General features: G+C 44.5%; 2 protein-coding genes across 3 annotated transcripts in view; both read right to left on the reverse strand.

Moving 5' to 3' along the window:
* WDFY1 (WD repeat and FYVE domain containing 1) overlaps positions 1 to 19129 on the reverse strand; it is a 1420223-nt gene that overhangs the window by 461492 nt on the left and 939602 nt on the right. For both annotated transcript variants that reach the window (XM_069618156.1, XM_069618157.1), the window contains exon 9: positions 18537 to 18638. In XM_069618156.1, the coding sequence (XP_069474257.1) occupies positions 18537 to 18638 (102 nt within the window). The remainder of the gene's footprint in view (positions 1 to 18536; positions 18639 to 19129) is intronic.
* LOC138491577 (uncharacterized) lies at positions 15963 to 17721 on the reverse strand. Its single transcript, XM_069618155.1, has 2 exons — positions 17614 to 17721; positions 15963 to 17513 (listed from the first exon to the last, which is right to left on the reverse strand). Exon 2 carries the CDS (start codon positions 17503 to 17505, stop codon positions 16093 to 16095), a length of 1413 nt encoding a protein of 470 aa, XP_069474256.1. The 5' UTR covers positions 17506 to 17513; positions 17614 to 17721; the 3' UTR covers positions 15963 to 16092.

The following is a 19129-nucleotide window of genomic DNA, read 5'->3' on the forward strand; positions in this document are numbered from 1 at the left end:
GAGGTGTCAATTCCACTAGCAGAGTGTAGAGTATCACTCAGGTCTCTCATTCTAGATTCCTGATCAATGAGTTCCTCAGAAACTTGTCTTGTGCCATATGAAACTCCAAAGGGAGTGACTTCGTCTTCCTCCGAGCCAGATTCCTCATAAATTGAGGACATAGCTTTAAAAAAGTCTGTTCTGGGCAACGGAGTAAATCTCCTTTCTTCCTCAACAATTTCCTTCGAAGGAATAGAAAAATCCTTCGAGGTTGTCGACGTGAACTTCGAAGACTTCGAAGAAGACTTCAATACAGGTGTCGAAGACGCTCTTGGCTTCGATGCTGAAGCAGTCGACACCGATGGCGTCGATGAAGCCGTCGAAGCCTTCGATGACTTGAGCTTTTTATGAGGCACCGGAGATGTGCTCGACTCTCGAGGAGTCTTCGACTCACGAGGAGCCTTCGACGACTTGGCGTCGACTCGAGTATCATCGATACTACTGGCTTTTACCAAGGTAGTTCTCGACTTCTCTTTGTCGTCCAATGGAGCGACCTTACAGGAATGACTCTTCCGAGGTTCTTTCGAGGGGGTCGGGGCCACATTCTCGAAAACCTCCATCATCTTTTTACGGAATTCCTCCCATTTTCTGGGGGAATCCGATTTTGTTGGACATCGAATTTCTTCGGTCAACTCAGAAGATGATGACGATGAGGGAGATCACCCTCGGGGTCATCTTTGACTCCACACTCTCCTTCTCCTCATATATCTGACGTCTCTAAGAAGTCACACTACCAGCTGCACCTCCTTAGAGGTATTCTTCCCTTCCTCTCCTTCCCCCAGAAGCTCACTGTCTCCCGAGCCCTGGTTCTCTCGAAGCTGGACTACTGTAACAGTCTCTATCTTAATCTGCCTGCCTCCACTCTCCGCCCTCTGCAACTCATCCAGAACAGAACTGCGAGACTTGTCCTTGGCCTCAAGCCCAGGGACCGTATCTCTCCAGGACTGAAATCTCTACACTGGCTCCCAGTGGCTGCGAGGATTAAGTTCAAAACCCTCTGCATTGTCCACAAGGCCTTCTGGGGCCTGGGGCCTAAATACCTGCAACTCTCTCTTCCTAAATATCTTCCTTCCCGAGCCCTTCGCTCATCCGTCTCCAACTCCCTTAGGGTCAGCCGCTTCTCGAAGCAACGAGCTGGGGGTAGATCTCGCCTCCCTCTGGAACAGCCTTCCTGCCTCCCTGAAACTTGAGGAGAACCATCTCCGGTTCCGGAAGCACCTCAAAACCTTCCTCTTTGCTTCTGCTTTCTCTCTCCCTCTCCCCTGCTAATTCTTCACAAAATTCTGCACTGAATCTGAAACTTGGCCACTCTCACCGACCTCGGTCCTGGGCCCAGCCACTCTCCACTTGCACTGCCTCCCTGGCAACCCCTGCACTGCGGGACTGTTCTCTGTATCCCTACAGCCCCCCCTTCCCAGCACTTGTCTGCACTTACCTTGCACTTGCCACCAGCTGGCCCTATTTATTTATCTATTTATTTCTATTCTACTTACCTTGTACTGCACTTTTCCCTTCCCCCTACCCCTGCACTTGCGCGGTCTGAATGACACCTGGCCTAGTAGGATCGTTGTCTGTCCTCCCCCTGTTCCCCCCTCCCTGCCTCGTCGCGCCATGAAACACTTGTGTATAGGCGCGTTACTAATGCCATATCATATGTCTTCTCTTCAGTTTTTCGACGAGGAAGAAGAGTGTCTCGATCTACTCCTAGATCGAGATCTCTTGGAGTGTCTATGTCGATCCGGATCTTTCAAATCGGTTGCTTTCTTATGGTTTTTGGACACAGCCTTCTTAGAGGCTTCCCTCCCCACCGACAGTTTACCTCTCCTCTCACAAAGGGCCTTCTCGGTCATGGACTGACAGGAACCACAGTCGGTTCGGTGACTAGAACCGAGACACCAGACACAAACTTGGTGAGGATCAGTGATCGACATTTTCGATCCACAATCGATACACTTCTTGAACCCAGTCTTGGGTGTCGAAGGAGTCGAAGAAGATGATATTTTCACGAAGAAAATCTCGGAGCGCGCCGTTCACGATAGCAAAGCGATCGGAAAAACGGAACTGGAGCAACGGGCGCGGCTCGAGCTACTTATACCATCAGTGACGTCGACACGGTACGGAGACCGTCGAGGGACAATCGACGCCACGACCTCGAGCACAGCGCCCTCTGCCGAGAATTTTTTTTTCCGAAGCAGCGAAACTGGAGATAATGAATTATCATAAGATGAGGAATACGTGGGAGGACACAATCCATTCGAATGGCCGTTTCTGTTGGCACCGTCCGATCCCGGTCCGATAGCCGAGCCAACCTTCAACGAGACAAAGTCAATCTTGAGGGTCCCTATTCGGGCGCCATCTGTGGAATCAGAAAAAATACAATATTACGGCTGTTACACCAAGCAAAGGAAAATACACTGACACAGGCTTATAAAGATTCCCAGAATCTTTATTACAAAACTGAACAGTATTCAACAAAGTACACAAATAGCTATTTGGCCGTCAATACATCACAGAGATCACCAGCAGGGTTCAATGTGAGCAGAATTTGCTAGCTGGACATCGACGTATTTATACAGTTTGTAAAAATGATGTCCAGCCTCTTACAAGTTAATAATACATTGGGCTAGGGTCGCGCCAGGTTCACTTTCCTAATTTACATATCTCGTGCATGCGGTTTACTTTTAAATACATTTACTAACACACTCCATTATTCTTTAATTTAACGTTACACTCTTTACACATGGTTTTAATACAGATCAGACAAATGTTTCACATATTATATTCGGATAGCATTACTGTTCTTGTATACTTGTAGTTTAACATTGCTGATTCAAGTCATCCCCTGCTCCCGAGGTCAACAAAGGACAAGGTCTACATGACCCTAACATGTGGCCTGAAGGCAGGTTGGACATTAACTCTCCTACAGAGGTTGAAGAGGTTAAGGCAAGAACAAGAGCACAAGAGACGGCCATTTTAGATTACACGGTGACTTTGTACAAAACCCCAAAATGGCGGTTCTAACCTAAAATGGAGGCTTGATTCACTTGAGGTCACGACCTTGTAATACGGATTTCCTCGCAAAGCAACTGGGCATAGGCCAACATATACAGTGAGGACGAAACAATATTATATCAGTTCTAACAAAAGGGCTGCCCATTATCTCTGCTGTTGTCAGAGGCATTGCCGGGGGTCGGGGGGGGGACTAAGGGAGCTATAGCCCATGGTCTTTTGGTTGTATCCCCGGATAGAATCTCAGGAACTAAAACCAAAAGGCTAGCTAGCCCCCAGTCCTGACAGTTCTGACATTAGCGTAGCCCCGGGTGTTTTCCAGACTTAGCAACACCCCTGGCTGTTGTATATCCTTGCTATGGAACCGATAGCTGCGTACTTGAGAGCAGAGTACATAAAGGAGGGTATATCGATAATGGGTACACATCATCTGATCTCTATGTATGCAGATGACACGCTTATCTATGTGCACAACTTAATTTAAGCCCTAGCCAGTTTCACCCAGATCTCGGGGATCGCATTTAGCATGGATAAGCCCTCTCTGTTCCCAATACCCGGACTGGCGAGGACCAAGCCTAACAATTTGCCTGTGCTGGCCTTGAAATGGAGCGCCACCAATTTTGTTACCTTGGGATACACATTTTTCAGGATCCAGTAGCGGAGCACGGCAACAATACACAGAGGGTGCTGGTGGGGATACAGAACTCCATGACGTTCTGGAAGAAGTTGACCCTGTCAGTAATGGGTAGAGCAGCACTGTTAAAGATGGTGGTCCTTCCTAGGCTCCTGCATTATTTTGCAAACATCCCATATGATATCCCAAATGCCTTTTTTAAAGGATTGGACTCCTTGTGTAGAGAATTCTTGCGACATGGGGGCAGATGTCGGATCGTACTAGCCTCATTACAGAGACCATATGAGGAGGGGGGCATCAGGGTACAGCATTTCGAATTGTATTATTTGGCAGGGCAGCTTCAGTTTGTGGTGGGCTGCCTTACCGACGAAACCATTTCAGACACTACGCTCCTACAGTCAGCAGCACTACGCTCCTTCGTGAAAGAGTTGCTGTGGAGCAAGAGGTTGCAGGTTGGCCACCAGCCATAACCGGTAACATTGGGAATGTAGCTATGGGACAGGGCGTTAGCATTAATTAAACTGAACGACCCGTTTTCAGCATTGATTCCTCTGTCCGCGTTTGCCTCGGAAAAATCTAAGATGCATAAAGGGGTTCAGGTCCACTGGGAACCTAAGGGAATTGCGACAATAGGGGACCTGCTCACTGGCACCTCCTTTATAACCTTCCTGGAACTGGTTAATACCACAGGACTACACCGGGGCCAGCAACTGTTATATTGCACTATTAGTAATCTGATTACACGTATATGGCCAACGTTTGCGAAATCGGCAGAGGCACTCGCAATAATTGACACTATGCTAGATTGTATGGATTCTTCTTGGAGAGCGGTCCCTCCCCCAACATGATCATAAAGTCCCAGTGGGAACAGAACCTGGGGACGACATTTCTCGATGAGCAATGGGCTCAGACATTGCGGTACCATAAGACAGTGTCTCAGAATTCGAGGCTGCAACTGATCCAATTATTTGTAACGCATAGAAAATACTTGACCCCTCTCAAGATATTAAGGTTTCCTAGGGTCGTGGCACAAGGTTGCCCTAGATGTGAAGCCGCAGATGTGGATATGATGTACATGTTTTGGTCGTGTCACAGTATATTGATGTGCTGGGGGGAGATAGCGGATAGAATGTTGGAGAGAGGCCCGGACATAAATCCGCTCTCGCCTGAGGCCTGTTTACTTGGCCGCTTTGCTCACCCCAGGCATCATGTCTCTAAAATGAAAGATTTAGTGTTCATATTAGCTGAGAGGAATAGCCATGTACTGGAAGTCTGTGAGGGGCCCTCGCTTCGAAAACTGGTGGCGAGACCTTAATAAATGATATGATATGATTAGTTATTTATAACGTGCTTACTACCCAGAGGTTTCTAAGCGCGGACCCGGGGATCGAACCTGTGTTGCTCTGTGTCGTCTTGCTTTCAAGGCGAGCATGTTGCCCCTGAGCTATCCTCCCGAGACACAAGCCGAGACGATGGTCTGGCAGAGGGCTGCGCACGGTAGCCACTCAGACCTGAATGTAACGTTAACGGCATGGAACATACTCACAGAAACACTGTTTGCACCAGTCATTGCTGCTCATGAGACGGTATAGGAATCCCCAACTAAATAACACATTGACTAACCACAATACTGACGAACTTAGAGCATCAAGGCATGTTTAGCAACAGGGGGGTGGGAAGTGGGTGGGGGGCGGAGGTAGGGGGTTGTTAGAGTTATGAGTGTGTTGGTTATGTTATTAGGCTAGGTTGGAACTGGTAATGTGAAGCATACTTTTTGATTAAGTTTGCTTGATTTATATGTTTGTTTATTAAAATCAATAAAGCTTGGTTAAAAAAAAAAGGATGTCTGGATTTTCCTCTGTGATGAGGTCAAAGATGTGGAATTTGATTTTGGAGACTGATCTGGCGTAGACGAAGGCGCAAGAGAGTTACTGGGGTATGTTTGCAACTGCTGGACGGGTCGAGTTTGGAAAGGTAGGAGGAGCGGGAGTGGAGCAAGGGGTTTGCCGGGGGTTGGGAGAGGGTGTTACCAGGGGCAGCGTTAGGAAAAAGGAGTTGGTCAGGGTGGGTAGGGGCAAAGGTGTGGGTGGTGGAGGGTGTGGGGAGGTGGCGTGGGGAATTGGAGTTGGACCATGGGGGATGGGTGAAGAGGGGAATAAGGCTAGGACCGGGTTGGGTGCTGGCAGGGAGGTTTGGGCCCTACAGTGTGGTGGTAGGGCTTGGGATCTGGGTTGGAGAATGGGAGAAGCTACGACAGGCCTGGCATGGTCATGGTCTGGGCCTCTCCTTGACTTTCAGGCGGCTTATGGGGTGTGGGTGAGAGTGGGGATGGGGGGCTGTGTGGTTTGGTGTTTTGGCCAGGGCTGCTCTTGCTGCGCTAAAAGAAGAGAAGCACAGGTTGGGGCAGGGGAGCTATGTTGCTCGGGCGAGGTGCGAGCAGAGGGTGCACCCGAGTAGTTAGCGGGTCGGTCTGGCAAAAAGGTTGGATTTCCTGGTGCGCTGGGCGGTCCCGAATATTCAGGGGTCCAATGTTTTCTACTCATTCTCTCCATCTTTCCGCTTTTGATCTACATGAGGGTCTAGCAGGTGGGAGGTAGAAATCTGGGATGATGGGCTGTGCATTCGGGATGGCTGAGTTAGGGTGTGGAGAGTCTCGTCGAGGCCTACTGGTGCGCCAGCATGCAGCTCCGATTTGGCCAGTTTGTGGCATGGAGTCTAACATGTGGGAAGGGTACATCAGATTATGTGACTGAGTAGAGGGGGCAGGTCCAACTGGGCACATACAATTGGGGTACCACACTTGATGTGTACTTACCTGGCCTTGGGAAACTGGCCAGGGTATTAGGAGTGGATTTGGGCACCTGGATATAGGGAGTTTGTGGGGGGGGGCTTGGTGCAGCTACACCTAAAAGGGGGGGTACCACAGTGGACAGTAAAGCGTAGTAGCTCCTAGTTTTTGGAAAACTGGGATAGCGGAGAAACGCCTAAAAGGGGATACAACTATAGACAGTAAAATACAGTAGGTGTAGGTAAAAAAAAGAAATCGCCCCAAAAGTTTTAAATCTTTCTTTTTACTGTACAGAACGTAAGCACAGGTAATAGCGTGAACACACTTTTACTAATGGCCATGTTGAGAGAGTAAAACGGTTGCAATCTGATTTCCTCCTCTCACCACCTTACCCATATAATGCATAAAAGGGCCAGAATTGACCCTGTTGTGCATAAAGAAAATCAACAGTAGTGATATGAGCCATTACTGTACATAATCCATTTCTCCCTTCATATTGATGATGAAAAATGTTAAATGAACCCTTTTTACATTACCGCCATAAAAGGTGGTATTTCAGAAATTACACTGAAATAGCACTACAGGTAATCCAGAAATACCACCTATGCTGGTGGTAAACTTGGAATATGGCGGATTTCCTGAAATTCCACGGTCGGTGCTGGTAACTTTGTTCAGCGAAATTCAAAAATCTGCCCAAATATGAATGAGCCCCTTAGTTTGTAGTTTTCTAATAAAAAATACCTGAACATTACATCTTTCTATGTGTGTTTTTCAACTGTGTCCAAAAGTAAGTACCACAAACTGTACCAACAGCCATTTTTATAACCACTTTATAAGTAACACCCAGTGGTGCTATTCAGGGTGCTAATAAACTCTGTTTGTATGAAGACACTGGTGATCAAGAAATTCACTAGAAAATAGGGGAAGTATTTGCACATAATCAAACAGAGGACAAGGACACACTCTAATAAGATATCGAGCTTTACTTCCTTGGCAAGTAGGCGGCGTTATAGGCTCCCAACACACAATAGCGTTTGGGGAGCAGTGGCACCAACATTAACATCCACGGTCATAGAATCTGTTATTTAAATGCATACATTGCCACCGGGGTGGAATGACCAGGTCCCTGCAGCCTCACGCTCACTGTGGCGGACCATGTGTTGTGGCCATCCAGGTACATCTACAACATTGCAGAAATCAAAACGAATGCCTCGGCCATTTGCACCGAATCTGAGCAGGCTTTGCAGCACTCAGTTCCTTTTTAGAAGGTTAGATTCTGAAGGATATTTTCTATTTTTATTATTTCTTTTACATTTTGGACCTCTGCACCATGGGGCAACAGCCCAGCCCGCCTGGGGGGACATTTCCCCTTTGCCCCCCTTGCCAGTGCACCCCTGCAGATTGGACAATACATTGTTAAAATGGAAGAATAGGGGAAGAGACCGCCACCCCACACCCTAATGTTTGGAAACTTTGTTTTGTTGTTAGAAGAGCCTACAGTCAAGTCCGGCAGGACAGTAAACCAGATTTGATGTTACATTTGTTAAAGAAGCAGGGAAGAGAACCACCCCTCCCACCTCGAAACATTTGAAATCAGTATCCAGAATGAAAGAAGCCTCCTTCTGGATCAAGAAGACGCCCAGTTTTTCCTTAGTTAGTCTAAAGTGTAAGCGACGGAAATAGGTTTGTACACAAGACAATGGACATTTTTACTTTACTGGACATACTGACAGAGTCCTTAGTATTTGTGTTAATGTAGGGCAATCCCACATAGAAATAGGGCAAGATAGGGTTTTCCTTTTCTTCTATCTTTATATAAATAAAAGTCTTTGCCCAGAAACATACTACCACTGTGTCACACTCCTACTTCTGCACCCTTACAATAGCTAGAAGATTCCCTCATGTATTCACTTGGTAACACATATGTTGTCACTCAACATCAAACAATGCTGAGTGCCGTCCCAGGCCACATGAATCAAAGATGGTGGCTGGAATTTATAACGGCACAGCAATAGGACCCATGCAAGTCCCTACTCACCATTCAAACACAGATGGTGGAGTTGTAGTTCTTGCTAGCAAACACAAATCATAATGTTCACCTAATGATCCCATTCATCTGTTAACTGTTACACATTTAGGCAATCTGTGGGGTGTAATAAAAGGGGGCAGGGAGACAAAAGAAAAGTGGCAGTCAGGAGTTAGCGGCAGGAGGAGTTTTGCAGTACAGTGCAAGGTGAAGAGACAAGAAGTCAAGTGACAGTAAGGTGTTAAGTGGAGGCAGAGAACCACTTTGGAGGGGGGAGGAGTGTAGCACCAGAGAGATGAGGAAGCATGAAGCAGGAAGGGGAAGAGGAGGAGACCACAAAGTGTGAGAGAAAGGGAGGAAGAAAACCATAGAATTTAAAGAGGATTGAATAGGAAAGAGAGAAAGACAGGATGAGATGATGGCCACCAACGGATAGAAAGTGATAGCCCAGAAGGGAAGAGAGAAAGAAGACTAAAGAATGCTATTCTAGTCTCAGACTAATAGGGATACTCCTGACTTTGTGGGGGAGTCACACCCAAAGATGTCTCTGGCAGTGGGTTAAGTTTATTATTATAATTATGGTCGTTATTGAGCGCGGAACTAGATTTGAGAAGCAACAGAGCGCTTTACAGAGATGAACAACAATACAGATCCATAACGCAGTGCTTTACAGTGGTATACAACAGTACAGATGCATAACAGATAGCTTTTCAGAGGTAACAACAGAACGGATATACAGCGAGGGGTAGGATACAGAGTGGCAAGAGGAGGGGTACAGATGTACTGGGTGGCGGGTGTTAGGGAGAATTCTCTCTTTAGGCTGAATTTCCTAACGTAGTGAGTCCCCCAGCAGCTTTGCTGGATTTCTGGAGTTTGTTTTTTTTCCTCCTGCCAAGAGTGAGACTCTTTTTCTCCCACTCTTGGACATGTTTATGGTGTTCCTTTGACTGTTAATGTGTTTTATGGGCTATGGGGTCCTTTACTCCATAGGGTCTCATGTGTTTTTATTATGTGTGTTACACAGCACCCTCAGTGAAGTAACACAGGGGTGTCATAGTGACCCCCCACCATAGACTCCATACCCTGGGACTGACTACTGTCTCCCAGGACATGTTAAGTCACCATTGGCTTTACTAGTCCCAAATAATTAACAGAAACCAGTACAAACCATCATATTGTGGACGTACTGGTCGGGGCAATTCAATTGCCCCGGGGTCTGTTAGTCGAGGGGGCACGTCTCCGTCCCCCCTGATCGAGTTTTGGCTGGTGGCAGTGGAAACTACTTTTTATATTCGGCCGCGAATATTTTCCTATGGGATTTTCCCATTGTTCGAGGCTACCAACTTTAATTATTTAATTCTCATAGCCTCGAACATACCGCCAGTTTATTTATTTAATATTAATTCGCCGGTTGGTATTTTTTGCCAGGACTCGATTCTAAAATGGCGTTTGTGTTCTCTTCTGTGACTCCAACCCAAGTCGAGCCCTTTGTTCCACTTTTTGGAGGGCTTCTCCACAGAAGCCTCAAAAAGTGGTGCCACTCTGTCTGGGTACCACAGGGGGTGTAGGAGGGGGTTTAGGCACCCTGGACTGAGTTACCTTGGTAACTCAAGTCGCACTCCTGTGTGATTGGCCCAAGTCACTTAACATGTTTGATTGACAGCTAGGCTGAGTGAATGGGGGTATGCTGCATAAAAGCAGGGCTTTGGGGACTGGAATTTTAGAAGTCACCACAGGACCTGAGAATCCGACGAGGGAGAAGCTGAGCCGACCTACCACGACGACACCACCGGTGGAGCCCTGCGGAACCGACTCACCACTTCCCGACGACAGAGAAGATCTCCCGGCTGGAGAGGCTTCTTCCCCTGACTGGTGGGCACAACTAGTTTTACCTTCCTTCTTCGCACCCCAGACCGGTTTGTGGTCGAACTGCCCGTGCCAAGCACCCCGGCGGCCGGATAGCCACTCACCACTGAACCGCGAATCAACGGACCGCTCCTTGTACCCGAGAAACTCCGCGGCTGGTTTCTTCCCAGGCAGTGCAACAGACTCCTGTCTTCCTCCCTGACGAGATCCTCTCTTCCCCCGGACGAAGCACCGGCTTGCATCCGCTGCCAGGAACAACTGCCCCCCGCTGGAGTGTTCTCACCACTTTAAGATACTGTGTCCGCCAGGCCTCCCTTTCTAAATATTGCTACAAGGTAATAATAAGTCCTTAAACTTCTGGACTGGGCTGGCCGCCTTGACCCTCTAACTGGTCCCTTTCTTTGGTCCAACTCCTTTTTGAACCATTACAAGACTTTTGTGCACTGCAACCGTGTGACCTTGGACACATTTCGTTTGATCCCCTGAAAGTGGATCCGGCCTATTGAACTCTAACTTCACGGTTTTACTTTGCCTTCCTCTCTTGTTATGTTCTTGTAAAAGTGTTGGGATCTGTTTCAACTTGTTCTCTGCTTTTCTCTCCCTTTTAAAAACGAACTATTAGAGTGCCATCTAGGTTAAGCGCTCACCGCTGTCTGAAAATAAGTGGGTCTTTACTTAAGACTTGTCTAATATTCTTTTAAGGGAGTGTATATCTTTTAGTGACCGTGTTTTTGAATTGCTTACTATTGGTGCCTGTGTGTTTTTCTAGATGTGGTTTTAAATAAATAATTATATCTCTTTTACACCAAGCCCTGGTCAGTGTTTACTTGTTCTATTGTGTTCTCTTGACCTATTGTGAATATTCTGTATACTGCCTAACTCTTCTTGAGGGAAGTCTGACTGCTCAGCCACAGCTACCAAGTGAATCTGTGTGGTACAGACTGCTACCAAGTGGGTTTACTGCCAAACAGCTGTAGTCTTAAATGTTTTGCAGTGGTCCCAGAGGAACTGCACAGGTTCCTGCCTAACAGCGGGGAGGAGAGGGGTGGTGACATCTAGCAAGTCAGGTGGCGCACGTTAACTTAACAAACTAGGGTCCCACAGCAATCCTGAAAAGAATCTCACAGTCCGCCGCCTGGCCCCCATTCAGATAGCCGCAGGCGTGTGGCGTCCTGAGATCTATAAAGCTAAGAGCTCTCCATCTACTGCCAAAAAAGAAGTGCAGGGAACGTAAAACGCCAGATTTGTATAGCCAGGAAGAAGGCCACTAAAGGAGAGATTGACTGTGGGGATTCAGACAAGCTTGCTGTATTTGGTTGTTTTGTGTTGAATGTCCATTTGATGACCTCCCTTTGTTTTCTGTTCGTAAATAAAAAGTCAACTTGATTGACTGTTGATTATTGATAAAAACATTTATGTGTAGCCTAGGACTGAGTCATTGGACAGCAAAGATCAGCTGCCTGAATATTGGGCTATGTGTATTAAGTACTTCAACATGCAAATGCTGGGGAAAGGCTACTTGCCTGTCTGCGCCAAGAGTCCAGAGAAACAGAGAATATGTGTCTTGCAGTTAGAGAATGGGACAATTAAGATGAAATGTAATCAAAATCAGCACGAAAAGAAAAAAGGTTGTAAAGGCATAATAGTTTAAACTAATGTGAACTGATACGCGTTTTGTTGTTCTGAAGGAATAATAGAAAACATTAAATGAATCGAGAACACATATTGTTAAGATGGACAGATGTGAAAATACATTTACAAAATACACACTGATCAAGATTCTAATGAAGTGAGTTATAATTATTTAATACAAACCCAACTGCATCTAACACAAAGGTCTAAAGGCAAAACTATTCGCACTGGGTGGACAGAAATTATTAAACAAGAATGTGTGTTTTATGATAGTTCACAGCTTATTGATAGAACACCATTTTGTATGCCTGCCAGGAGTCTTTGGGCATGGCGGGGATGCATTTGGGTCACTGGTGTTAGAGTGAATTCCTTTTTGCAAATCCTACCCTCTGTGTCCTGTCTTGAGCCTCCGTGCACAATACTGGACTTAACTGGGATTATTTATTGACTTTGAAGTTCAGTGAGACTTTTTATCTCAATGGCCTCCTGCATGTACTTTTCTTCTGGGAGCAGTGGACCTTATTTTGAGATCCCAGTAAGGGGATACCTCTCCCTCTCATGCTGTCCTACGGCAGCACCCTGCATCTTTTGTGGTGTGCTGCTAGGGACCCCAAGCGTCCCTTTTGCAATGCCATGTTCGGTTCACTGGAAAGTCCCTAGACAGTACATAAGTGGTCATCTCCCTTTCATGACTTTTGTATTTTACTGTTTGTAGCATCCTCTGAAAAAGGCGGGTAGTAGTAAATAATTCTTGACCTTTTATCTGGATGCAATATCTCGTGCTGCCTTTCTAGCGGTGTAAATGCACTTAACATACACTCTAAATGGTCTCTCCCTGTGTTTTAAGTCCTGTTCAAGATGCCCTGTCCAATCTCGGCCGTCCTTTTACCTTGCCAGGTGAGGGAAGGCCCTCTTTCTTAATGCGCCTTGGCAGGCTTCTTGCAAGAAGGCTCTTCTTTTGTGTGTGCACTGACAGAAAATGGGGAGGAGCTGTCTGTTCCCAATCTACATTCCTCTAAGGTCTTCGGTGTTGATAGTACGATTCTGGGAGGATGTTTGTCCACTTTTGGACAGCCGCATTTATCTGAATGTTGCAAAGTGCTCTCATTGAAGGACTTGTGGCCACCTGCATCCCATTTTCTTGATATAAGGAGATGAGCAGGAACTAGGAACCAAATTGCCCACTGGAGTTAGAGATCAAAAGAAGAAGATGACCGAGGGATACCAGAGGACGGCTACAGAAACCAGCATTGCCTCAGCCAATACCATTGCGTCACGCTGCTCGACCATCTAATTGACAGGGAAGACCTCTGCGAGGTGCCTTCCTCCAAGACTGGTGGACAAATCAGTCACCTGTCCTGCTTGAGGTACACACATCACCTGTTTTTGATTGTAAAAGCATGCTCTTTGCATTTCTCCTACAAGGCCCAGAACCAGCTATTCATCTTTGCAAGGACTTACCGCTGGCCGAACAGCTGGAACTTCAGGTGGTGCCCTCCACCAGGAAGCAAGTCTCCAGGAAGAACCAAATTCAACCGCTGAGGTGCCTCCTGACTCCTTCTGGGGTCAGTGCCAGAATGCTCCACGAGCATCTCTCCTTCCTAGTGAAACTGAATCTGGGTCTCACCCCTTCAGTCTGGGGTTTCCAGAGGAGCCTAAAGGTGACCACCAGTGAAAGCCCTCGAACCTGCAATCTGATGACCCCCTACGGTGATCACACCAGTGAGGCTGGTCTTCCCCAGTGATTTATTGTCACCTGGGACCATGTCTATCTTTACAGGGCTTGAGGGCCTGATATCCCTTGAATCTCTCATACCTCCATCCCATTGGCTTTACACTGCAGGCAAATTATTGCTCATTGTAGCAATGTCCAGGGTTGGCCTATGACAGTGGTGTCCAGGTCAGTACTTCTGTGGGTCATCCTTCAGAACTCCCAGGGGTGGTAGCTGCTCCTCATTTTGCTGGAACTGGACTTAAGATTCTTAAATCCATATTTCACATGCTGCATTTTAACCTGCCCTAACTAACCTTCAGTACTTTAACTGCCCTCACTGAGTGGGCCATCCTGGACTACTCACCTTTCCCCTCTGGATCTTTTTGGGTGCCCAAAAGACTACCAGGGAGTTGGTACAGGCGAGGGCTGGACTTCTGAAGTTTTAGTATATGTTTCTGGGTACCTCATAAAGTCTATGCATAGTTATGTGTTTAACACCTGCTCTCCCTAAATTGATTGATACATTTATTTTTTATATAACTGCTTTTGATTCTAAAGTAGTGTTTAACCCATAGTGGGTTTACTAACTGTGAGTTGTGTATATATACTTAAGTATTTGTAAATACCTTGAAATATTTAAAGTGTGCCTTAGTGTAGTATTGTAATAAATGGGTTTTATTTTTATATGTGTGGGGCTTTTCCTTATCAGGTCTGCTAAGTGTTAACTGTACAACACAAAAGTGCCTCCTTCCTCCTTGATTCAGCCTTGCTGCTTGGTCAATGCTACTTAAGAGAGTGGCTTGCTCAACTGGATTTGTGGATAACTTTGCTAACCCTAGCTGACTTTTCCAAATTCTATCCCAGGAGTGACATTGGGGAAAAAAAACCTAACCACTGATTTATTTATTTATTTATTCACATTTGTAAAGCGCACAACAGCCCAGAGGCATTGTGGCGCTTGTTACAGTAGGTGATCATAGCTTAATTACATAAACAACAGACAGTCATTATATGTACATATAGTAGAGAGCAGATAGGAGGCATGAGGATGGGGAGCAGGAAAGGATGGTAGGTGTAGCAGTTAGTTGAAGAGTGGTTTTGAGATTTTTTCGGAAGGCATGTAGAGAAGTTTCAGCTCTGAGTGCGGTGGGGGATGAACCAAGGCCTCTGGCTGCTACAGCAGAGGGCCCAGTCTCTTGTTTACATCACACAGGCAGTCTAGCAGTAAGAGCAAACATGCTATAGGAGGTTACATCCTCCATCAGTTTCCTGCCAATGCTTCTCTTGCGGGCTAAATGGCGTGGACCCCTCAGACTCTTCCTCCGTGGGAAGGGATGGCCCCATGAGGTGAGAGGTGGAAGGGGGCAATACATCCAATCCATTCCCTATAAATGTAAGAGAAGGCATAAGGAGAGGAGGGGTTGCATTTGGAAACTCACTCTCCACCCATATTCAGATGATACATTACTCCTTCCCGTCTCATCAGAATACACCTATTACTAATGGGCCCCTTGTTCCATGATGGCGGTCTGTGGATTTGTAGATCTACATAGTATTCTATACTTATTTACCTGGTTTAGTTGTTAGCTCTGGCGATCCTTTATACCCGGGTGGTAAGTCATAATTTAGAATACAATAATTTAGACAGTCAAAATGTCGAAAACATTTTTAGAAAAAAAAAATGTCGAAATACAATAATGTCGAATATTTTCTTTATTTTTTCGAAATTTTTTCGACATGTAACAATATATAATTTAGATGTAACAATATGTAATTTCAAAACTGTTATGTTAAATATATATATGTTCTAATTCAACTTTGAAATCTTTAATATATTAAATGTCCACTAGATGGTGATATTGCTTTAAACATATATTTAGTTAGCTACTAATACTTTGTTTTTGTTTCTTACGTTCGTTACGTCCTGCTACGTAAACGTAACCGCCATTTTTAAAGTTCATTCTGCGAACGGTTCTCCCGCGGTGGACTGGCTGTTACTCTGCTCTCGAATTTTTGGGGATTTTTTCTGCTTTTAACTTGGATGCATCCTGTTTCGATCACTGGATTTACTGGGTTGTGTGGATTTGGATTTTTTTTTCCTCCTTTATGCATCGTGGATTTTTTTTTTTCTTCTGTGTTTTCGTCTGGATTAATACTTTTTTCTTTCCTGGATTATGGTTTTTTCATGCCTTTTTTTCGTTGAATATTTTCATGGATTGCAGTTTGACAATTGGTTTTTTGGAGTCCTTCTTCCCGGAGTAATGGATTTGTTTCTTAATGGTTTTTTTTTTTTCTTCGGATTAATGGATTTCCCGGTTGGATTGGCTGGATTTACTGTATCTATCCCACAATGGAATCCAGAGTACTTCGAATCGTAAGTTTTATTAACATTTTAAGTTGCATGCCACAGTATTTAGGTAGTTTTCTTTGTTTTCCACGTTGAAATCTTGTACTATTTGTATTAGTTTACTTTCGTAATCTCTATATTTCCTACGTTTTGGTCCTTGGTTTGCCAATGACAGTGTTTGTGACAACCGAAACTCCAGGTGTTGTTCTTCTATTTTTAAATTTTTCAGAAAATGCCATAGATTTGGATTGTGTATGCTGAAATTCTTATTTAAGTGGCTATGCCATCCTTCTAGTGTGTTATTTGTTCTTGGTGTATTGTCCAAAGTTGCCTGGTAACAATTCCATAATTGTATTTGGTATTTTGGTCTGCGCCTATTTCCACTTCGAGTTAACTGCCCAATCCATGTGTTTTCAAAGTAGTCCAGTAAGTTTGTATTGTCCTCTTCATGATTTTTATAGTAATCACTGTCTATCAAATGTTCGTAAAAATCAATAACATAATTTTCTTGTACAAACGCTAAAGCAAAAAGTTTTTTAATGTTAAACTGATAGCAACTGTCCTCTGTATATTTTGTACCCAATCCTAATTTCTGTATTTTTCGCCAAACACTCTGCGTAAAATGAAAAAAACAGCCCTGAACCCTAGTCTCTCTGTACACTGTCGAAAATCCTCCAATCTGAGCTGATTCATAGTCCATGATTATTGTTTCTGGATTTGATTCTGGTGCCGTTTCTTTAATTTTACTGTACACGATTTTGTATGCTTCTTCAGTTTTTTTCGGCATTAAAACATATATTAGTGGTATTATTTTATCATTTATGGTTCCATGCACTGTGTAAAATTGGTAAAATGGTTGTGGGCATATCTTAAATGTCGCGTCACTTTGCCATTTTTTACTACGAGCTAGATGTTCAAAGTTCGCTGCTGTAGAGAATATTAATATTTTCTCACTGTTCATCTCAATTGTGGCATGGTAAAAATTTTCACCTTTGGCAGTTAACTTGAAAACATCCGGGATTACTACATCCTTAAATAACATCAGTGCCGGTGGCAGATTTTCTTTCACTTGTTTTGTGCGGATTATTGTGCGTTGCATTAGTTTCTCTGCTGGCAACTGTGCTGTTATATGGGTTGGTAAATTGCCACAAACATCTCTAAGCACAGATCCACTACTTTCCCCTTGATCTTCAATGGCTTTTCTTTTTAGTTCTGTCAAGGTTTTTCTGATGATTATATTAGTTTGATCAGGCATATGGTTGTGTTCATTTTTGCCTTGTACTTCTGAGCCCACTGTTATTGCTCTTGCGTTGCATTTAGATTTTGTATATTCTGTGCAGAGCCAGTAAATTCGGTCTTTTCTTTGGCTTTCTTTGTAGAATACGTAGCCATTCAAAATTAACTGCCTTCCTCCCTTTTGCGTGGTTATGAATTCCACTTTGTTCTCCATTTGCCAACCTAAAGTAACCGAGAAAATTATGTTTTATCGATATGTCTTTTTACTCTATTGTGTATTATATGATTTAATGATGTTTACTTTCATGTTCGTTTGTCTTACCTGGTTTGTATCTGAATGAACCTCAATCGAATGCCTGCAGCACTTTCTCAGGAGATGTTCTGTCAGGTAATGACGGTTTTACACAGCCGTTAATAGTTTCCTGGTGAAAAAACAAGGTTCTTTACTCGAGGTTGTCACCTATTGTATTAACCATTTTGTAACCAAATTTTTTCGAGTATGTCAGATGAGTGGGTGATCGTGGTTGTTGGGGAGGTTTAGGGCTGGTGTGGTTCGGGATGTTGGGTTAGGGGGGTCGGTGAGGGGAGTTGGGAGGGGACCCCCCCCCTACTAAACAATACTCCTTATTTTTATTTATTTTGTGTTATTAAGTACACTAATTAGTCCTTTTTTTCGACATTTTTTTTTTTAAATATTGACTCTTTTAATGATGTGTATAGGTTTTCGACATTATTGTTTTCGACATTTTTTTTTCTACATTTTTGTACGTCGACATTTTTTTTCGACATTATCACTAAAAACCTAATACCAGATATTATGTATGCCCCATTCTTCTCAAACATTGAAGCTAACAATGAGTGTTTGTGGGGTAAACATCAAAGGAAGGGCTATGAAGAGATAGAATCTGTAAAAGTGAGGATGTGTGTATGAGATAGTGGAAACTGAATTTCATTGCATGTACATGGGTTTATGGCAAACAGAAGATGCACGTGAAAGAAGGAGCAGCTACAAACATATACAAATTAGGCCATTGTTGAATGTGCATGAGATGCCAGTCAGTGGAGTTACTGGAGAGTCCAATATATGTTTCGAAGTTTTGCATTCTTCACTAGCAAGAACACCTTCACAAAAACAAAACGCAGATTCTATAGCATTGCTGAACACGGAACTGCATTTTGGAGACAAAAATGTTAAATGTGTTTTCTACAAAACATCAAGATGGGTGATTGATGTTCTGTCCTCACCTGTCGAAGTCCAAGTGTCTTTGTGTCCCACATCTGTTTTATGTTCCAAAAGAAAGGTTGTTCACATTTCTGACAGGAGTCACTTTCTAACCACTGAGGGGCCTGGAATAAAAATACATTGATTAAAATAAACTGATGGAGAATTTACTGGTAACGACAAATGTCAGGCATTTCAAACCTTACCCTAAACATGCATTGTAAATGTCAATAGTATTGACTTTTGTACATCCATCGCATTCTGATGCAGGTCTGTACCTGTAGGTGCAGCATGTAGACATAGGTTTAGTTCAGGCCATCTGTGGGGGTTGTCACAGGGGCCGGGTACTACCTCGCATTATGTGCTGCTGAGTGAGGAGGCAGTATATGGCCACAGCTCTGGGCAGAGAACGGTCTGTGGAAGAGGGCGCAAGCTATGACTGTCCCTTGAAGGCATGGGTCCATGTGAATTTAACCCCTATCACTGTTTTGATGCCCAGGTCACTTCAGTTACATCTTTTAATGTACTCGGAAGGCAGAAAAACAGTGTAAAACTTGTTTCAGATAATGAAATTACTATGGTTTATTAGAAATGTACAATACAGATAAGATGCCGT

Source organism: Ambystoma mexicanum, chromosome 10 (genome assembly GCF_040938575.1).
Source record: "Ambystoma mexicanum isolate Mex_15411 chromosome 10, UKY_AmexF1_1, whole genome shotgun sequence".
NCBI lineage: Eukaryota > Metazoa > Chordata > Amphibia > Caudata > Ambystomatidae > Ambystoma > Ambystoma mexicanum.